The 7422-nt window shown below is 38.1% G+C and overlaps 2 protein-coding genes across 3 annotated transcripts; both read right to left on the bottom strand.

The window, feature by feature from the left end:
- Positions 1–2112: 2112 nt before the first annotated feature.
- Positions 2113–4399, bottom strand: LOC113309231 (cytochrome P450 714C2-like). The gene is made up of 6 exons (XM_026557639.1): positions 4244–4399; positions 3813–4132; positions 3508–3734; positions 3110–3357; positions 2666–3023; positions 2113–2575 (listed from the first exon to the last, which is right to left on the bottom strand). The coding sequence occupies exons 2-6, from the start codon at positions 4084–4086 to the stop codon at positions 2129–2131; spliced, it is 1554 nt and encodes a 517-aa protein (XP_026413424.1). The 5' UTR covers positions 4087–4132; positions 4244–4399; the 3' UTR covers positions 2113–2128.
- A 145-nt stretch (positions 4400–4544) lies between these two features.
- LOC113309230 (cytochrome P450 714C2-like) lies at positions 4545–6803 on the bottom strand. 2 transcript variants are annotated; one of them, XM_026557638.1, is made up of 6 exons: positions 6553–6803; positions 6415–6468; positions 6063–6289; positions 5573–5820; positions 5136–5490; positions 4545–5047 (listed from the first exon to the last, which is right to left on the bottom strand). In XM_026557638.1, exons 1-6 carry the CDS (start codon positions 6689–6691, stop codon positions 4601–4603), a joined length of 1470 nt encoding a protein of 489 aa, XP_026413423.1. In that variant the 5' UTR covers positions 6692–6803; the 3' UTR covers positions 4545–4600. The 2 variants fall into 2 exon arrangements, with proteins under 2 accessions (XP_026413423.1, XP_026413422.1); XM_026557637.1 differs by having other exon boundaries at positions 6415–6803.
- Positions 6804–7422: the final 619 nt, after the last annotated feature.

Here is a 7422-nt window from a genome sequence, read left to right as displayed (position 1 = left end):
TTGTTTACCATATGGAGTGGAAAGGACGTCGTTATTGCTCAAATCTATGTAGACGACATAATCTATGGATCTACATCCGAGAAACTTGCCAAAGAATTTGAAATTTCTCTTAGTAAGGAATTCAAGATAAGCAATATGTTGGAGAGTTAATATTTTTTTTGGGTCTACAAATTCAAAAACATAAGGATGGAATCTACATTTCTCAAGAAAAATGTACAATACACTATCGGTTATGACATCTCTTATACTTTTGATACTAACACGGATCTTACAACATATTCTGATACAGACTGGGAAGGTTGTGTAGAAGATAGAAAAAGTACATCAGGAGGATTCTACCACATAGGATTAAATCTTGTTGCTTGGCATAACAAGAAACAAAATTCACAATCCCCATCAACATGTGAAGCGAATACATTGCTGTAGGTTCGTGTTGTCCTCAACTTTTATGGATGAAACAATTAAAATCTTTTGTGACAACTCAAGTGTGATTCAAATTACTGAGAATCCCGTTGAGCACTCAAGAACCAAAGACGTTGACATAAGATACCACTTTATAAGAGATCTCTTTAAAAATGGTATTGTCAACATAGAGTTTGTGCCATCAGAACAACAATTGGATGATATCCCCACCAAGCCTCTAGACACCGCCACGTTTCAACACATGTGACGAACTATGCGCTAATCTTGTGACCAAGTCTCCCACTGTGGTCGCCAATATGTACGTGGTACAGGATGTACAGGGTACAAATAAAGTAAGATATAGACACTTTCTCCAGAAAATAGAACACAGTTTTTCACAAGATAACCACCGAGTCCGTCAGTCGAGAGAAGACCCCCTTTTATAGACATTTCGTAGGAAGTGAAAAGTTGATTGTGTGTCCTTTTCTATCTTGTTTTAGTAAGCCTCTCTTCTAATAGTCGTATATGTGTCCTTCCTGCCTTTCTCTAGAAGCTTCCTTCTCCTTTACCATGCATGTGTACTCCACTAAGGGGGGAGTGCTACTTCACAGTCCTTCCCAGGATAAAGGGACATCTCTTCTGTCCTCCTTAGTGAGGGTCACCCCAAGAGGTGTTGGACTGTTGGTGGTCTTCTCACACATCAGCTGCTCTGCTGATGCTCATGCTGACGTCATCCTTTGGCATTTTCCAGGTATCTACACCAAGCACATAGACATTCGGTGCAGTCACACCAAGAGTCATCTCCTCTGCCTAAGAATGTAAAGCCATCCCACAAGTCAAGAACGTCTGAAAGGTCGGAGCCTCCCTGAAAAACCAATGCGAGCTGCAAGCTTCAAGAAGCCAGATGTCAAGTCATTCAAGGATTTCTTCTAGCGAGCTGCAAGCTTCAAAAAACGAGAGATGTGAGATTTGGAAGAATGAGGAGCCAATTTAGAGTAGCAACAAGGTACGCAAAAGCCCAACTTTTGATGATACAGGCAGCTGCCACTCGAGGGTCTCCAGACAGAAGAACAAAAGCGATGCAGGTTGCCTAACCAGTGAAGAGAGCATGCTGGAGACTGGAGGCAAGTGCAACAGCTACAAGAGCGGCAACCACCAATAAATGGACCAAAACTTCTGAAAAAAAGATCCCAGAAGCATAGTCTGAGTTGCTGATATTCTCAAGCAATGTGCCAGAGTGCTACCAAAAAAGATTGTTTGGTGAGCCAAATATAAAGATCACTTGTTACATTCCAAGAAATGAGATTCCAGACATAAAACCATATATCTTGTCAACAATTTCGTTTTAATTGCAGTTGACAATAGTCATTCACGAAGCATGGCGGTTATATCCTCCGGCAGTATTTGTGACAAGGGAGGCATTTCAAGATATCACATTTTCATATATGCAGGTTCCAAAATGAATCAATATTTGGATTCCAATAATAAAACTACACCAGGACCCAAAAATTTGGGGTCCAGATGCACGCGAATTTGATCCAGATAGGTTTTCTAATGGAATTTGCGGGTACGTTCACCATTTCTCCAAAGTATCGACGTTCCTCGAGCTCAAATATTTTTCAAATGTTAGTTGTATAAATTCCATTTTCACTAGTGAAACATATTAAAATAGGGTCTGCCAAAATAATTCAGAGCTCACAAATTTCCAGTTGTCTTTATTCTGCTATTAGCGCAATCCTTTCGTGCTTAATTTCTCTACTAGTAGATGCATTCCATGTTTAGGTACAATGACAATACTAAATGCAGGAGAATGTCTATAACTAGGAGACAGAGAGAAGCTGAATTTCGAGAGCATGAGTGATAAAACAATTTTCAGCTCTACCATGGCAAATTTTTGACCCAAACATGTGCGAGATCCGGTGCCAAACGGAATGTATGCTTGTGGGATCTTACAAGCACCAAAGACACCGTGCGCAAATCGCTCTGGATTAAATTTATCAGCATCTGGTCCCCAAATTTCCGGAATCCGGTGTACTGTAGATATTGGAATCCAAAAATTGGTTCCTTTTGGTATAGTGATGATGTCTCCAAATTTCAGGTCTTCAAAGGCCTCCCTAGAAACTAGAGTTGTTGGAGGAAGCAGACGTAATGTTTCTTGAATCACCATTGTCAACTGCATTCATGCGTCACAAAATGTAAAAAAAAATAGATAGCTGGGGGTTTATCATTCCTCAGAAAGAGTGAGTATCATGTGATGACTTACTATCTTCATCTTATGCAACATATCTGCGTGCGGAAGAGATCCCTCGGGAATGTTTTCTAATACCTCATCTCGAGCACGAGTTTGCCATTCTGGATGTGAAGAAAGAAACATCAATGTCCAAGTAGCAGCAGATGCCACAGTTTCGTGACCCGCCACATAAATGCTCTTGCAGTTGTCAACAATGAAATTTTTAGCTGTTTCTTGTCCAAGATGCTCATCATCACTCTCTAGAATCATTTGCAGCAGTCTTATATCTCCTTTAGCTTGTTGTTTTCCTTTCTTTATTACATCTAGGATTAATTTTCGGATTTCTTTTTCTAGTCTCCACACTTGTCTATTTCTTTTGGTTGGAAGAAATCTAGCAAAGTGAAACTTACATGAATTTGCTATTTAACGACATTGTGCATTGTGCGCAAAAGCGCCATAAGAGAAAAAGAAATTTACCTGTGGGCAGGAATTTGAACCAGTGAACTTGTGTTGTACAGTGCTTTTATAAGTTCTTCAAGCTTTGAAAATATTACTGTTCCCTGGGAGTAAGAACTCCCAAAGCAAGCTCTTGAGATTACATCTGCTGATAAGTTTCTCAGACCTTCATCAACTCTTATCTCTGCAATCCCTCCATGCTTTACAATTTCATCCTCCCATGATCTCATCACTGGCATTGCAGATTTCACCATCAACCCCACCATGCCCTACAGTAAGATAAGTGGTCCTGTGGATCAGTATTTACTTGCCCATCATGGCCAGTCTAAATTTGCAATCTCATTGGCCATTAGCACAGATATTTGATGGAAATTTTTGCAAAGTCCTAAAAAGGGATGGGATTCGACGGTTTTAATTACCTTAACTTTGTCGATGAAGAACTCTGGTGCCATGATTTTTCTTTGGTGAGCCCAAATATGCCCGTTAGTCTTTACCACTCCGAGACCGAAAAGAGGCGCAAGTTCTTTGTTTCGATACGTTGGCTTACCTAAAGCCAATGTGTCGCAGAGGCTTATATCCTTTACCAAATTTGGGTCTCCGACGTACAAATGTTGCAAAGTTCCAGTTTCATACATAAATGTTGGACCTATAAATTTTGAAAGAGCAATCTTTTGGAGTTAGGCAACTAATCATCGGAAAAAATATGAGGGAATTGAAAACATACCGTACTCCTTTCTCCACTGCTCAAGATGTGGAAACAAACAAGGCATATAATCATCTGTGACAAGTTTCATCTCGGAAGTTGCCGCTGATTTGATTCTCATCATCTCCGTAACATTACCCGATAGAAAAGATGGTGTTGGGCCCTTGATTCCTTGGTTTCTCAGCTTCTTTCTAATTTTCTCAGGCTTCAACCATAAATTGATGTAGATATGGAGACACAAAATACTTAGAAAAATCAAAACCACTGATAACAGTATTTTCGTAGTCACCTCCATTGATTAAAGAAACTTCTGTCCTCTCTTCTCTATGTCCTGTTTCACTCTGGATGGCAGGTTTTGTATTAATATTTATGGTAATGGGAATGGTATCAGGTAATGAAGAATTTAAAATCAAAGTCAACAAGACTAGATGGAGCATAAAAAATGAACCAACCACTTTGATGACCGAGTGCCGAAATAATCGAATCAGTGAAAGCATCTATTTATTTCCAAGTTTGAGTGGATGGTGACATGCCCGCTATGCCAGGTGAAGGCCAGATCCTCTGTAGCCGCGTCAAAATTAGCTAGCTAGTTTTCTATAAGGTGACACTTATGCTTCAGGGTGGTTCCTGGTCACAAGTCACATTCTAAATGCAGAATAAGAGAGATTACTGGAGTAGACGTTAGAACTGAACTTCATAATAACTTCCAGCAAGAAAAAAAAGAGCTGAGCTTTAAATTTGTGTAGAACAAACTGACAGTACATCAAATTAATGCATAACCAAGAATAAAACCCGGTATAGAAAAGGTACTATTCTTTGCAATTCCTGCTAAATTTCTTTACTAGTAGCTGCAATCCATGTTTAGGAACAATGACAATAGTAAATGCAGGAGAATGTTTATAATTAGGAGATAAAGAGAAACAGAATTTCACAAGTATAAGCGATATCATTATCTTCAGCTCAGCTATAGCAAATTTTTGTCCCAAACACGTACGAGGTCCGAGCCCAAACGGTATGTATGCATGTGGTACCTTGGTTGCACCTAATATGCCATTAGCAAACCTCTCTGGTTTAAACTCGTTTGCATCAGGCCCCCAAATCTCCAGGTTTCTGTGAAGTGTAGATATTGGAATCCAAAAATTGATGCCTTTAGGGATATTGATGATGTCTCCAAATTGCACATCTTCAAACACCTCCCTTGCGATTAGCGATGTTGGAGGCATAAGGCGCAATGTTTCTTGAACCACCATGGTTAACTGCATTTGGAAAATTCTGTCAGATAGTAGAAAAGATTAGTCGAACAACATAGTTGCTATAGGGGAATGTCAAAAAAAAAAAACTTACTATCTTCATCTTGTGCAACATTTCTGCATCCGGAAGACATCCTTCGGGAACCAGTTGTAACACCTCTTCTCGAGCGAGAGTTTGCCATTGTGGATGTGAAGCAAGAAACAACAATGCCCACGTAGCAACAGATGCAACCGTTTCGTGACCAGCAATGTATATGTTCTTGCAGTTGTCTACAATGAAATCATTTGCAGTTTCTTCCCCAAGATTATTAGCACCCTCAAGAATCATGTGTAACAGGTCCCTCTCTGGAATGGATTCTTGTCTTCGATTTTTCGCAACATTTAAGATTAGTTTTCGAATTTCTTTCACTAGTCTCCAAACTTCTCTGTTGTTTTTTGTTGGAAGATATCTTGCAAAATCAAAAATTATAAGATCACTTCACATTTTCAGTGTTTCACAAGTTTTATAGGGCCTACAAAAATCACTCTTACCTGAGAGCAGGAATTTTAACAAGTAAGCCGGTTTGAGACATAGCCTTTACAAGTTCTCTAAGCTTTGAAAATATCACTCTTCCTTTGGAATAAGAACTCCCAAAACATGCTTTTGAGATTATATCTGCTGATATGTTTGTCAGATCAATATCGACTCTTAGCTCAGCAATGCCTCCCTGCTTTGCAATTTCATCCTCCCATAATCTCAACACTGGCACAGTAGAGTCCACCATTATCCCCACCATACCCTACAAATATACAAATCAGTCCCCATGCCATGATACCATACTAATGCACCAAACTGATCAAAATCTGAATGTAGCTAAAATGATAGAATAAATCGAGTCCATTTTGGTGCACATTCTGTTAATTTGACATGTTTAACACTACATAACTCCTACATAACTACATACTTTGACATGTTTAAAATATGAGGTTAAAATGTCACTTTAAAATGTGCACAAAATCGGACTCGAATAAATCACATTACCTTGACCTTGTCAGTGAAGAATTCTGGTGCAATGGTTTTTCTCTGGTGTGCCCAAATTTGCCCATTAGACCTTACAACTCCATTCCCAAATAAAGGACCAATTTCTTTATGCAGATACAAAGGCTTACCTAATGCCCATGTTTGACATAGACTTATTTCCTTAACTAAATTAGGGTCTCCCACATACAAATGTTGAACATTACCAGTTGCATACGTAAATATTGTACCTACATGTCAAATGGAAGAAGAAAAAATGTTTTCAGAAAAAAGTAAAAAAGGATTTTGACATAAAATAAAAGGATCCCTATTTTCAAGTAAAGCCCAGGCCCATTTTAGGGGTTTGAAAACATACCATACTCCTTTCTCCACTGCTCAAAATGAGGAAATAGTGAAGTCATATAATCATCTGTGAAAGATAATGATGATGAACTTTGATTATTAGAAGACACAGCAGCCATTGACTTGATTCTCATCATATCAGAAACATTACCGGATAAAAATGATGGTGGTGGTCCCACGATTCCTTGATTTCTCAGCTTATTTCTGAGCTTCTCGGGCTTTAACCATAGAGCTTCGTAAAGATAATAACACAAAATACTCAGAGTAATCAGAATGAATGAAAACAACATGTTCGTTATCGTTTCTGTTAACTCCTCCTATGTTTCTCTACCTTTTTCTTTGTCTCTATTTTTTTCTTCCTTGTCTATAACATATCTCTTTGATTACGGGGATAACTTTGAATATATAAAATGGATGGATAATGAAGTAAGCAGAAGAAATTAAAGCAAGTGTTTTTGTAGAGTTTGACTCCTTGAATCTAATAAATAATGCACTAGGCTTTATTTATTGCTATAACTCTGGCAAGTGGCAACTATATATGTATATAGTTTATTCTTGATGCGCACTAGGTTTCAGTGATCTGTTTTGGTTGATCATGCAAGTTGATCATGTGCATGATTTACTCCGAATTTTATACCTTTTTGTAAATAAAATTTCGTTAAGGATAAGCAGCCGTGGCCGACCTGGAATTACATCGAGGTTTTCGTTAACTTGTATATCGGTATACATGTTAAGGTTTAACAAAGAGTTACTTTATTTCATTGGAAATTGTGTTTTTTTTTATCTTATTCTACTAGAAATTGGTTTTTCTTGCATGAAAAACAACACATCATTTTCCCAATGCAAGGAATCATTGTTTTTAACGCAATAAAACAAACAAATCTTGTTTCCAATGCAAAAAATAGTTGTTTTAATGAACTTTAACATGTATACGGATATACAAGTTAACAAACCCTTGCATCAATAGCAATAGTAGAGCCATTTAATACGGGAAGGTAGGTGATTATTTTTTCTAATATTA

Source organism: Papaver somniferum, chromosome 9 (genome assembly GCF_003573695.1).
Source record: "Papaver somniferum cultivar HN1 chromosome 9, ASM357369v1, whole genome shotgun sequence".
NCBI lineage: Eukaryota > Viridiplantae > Streptophyta > Magnoliopsida > Ranunculales > Papaveraceae > Papaver > Papaver somniferum.
Note: the sequence above shows the minus strand (reverse complement) of the source record. Positions and strands in the feature narration are given on the sequence as shown.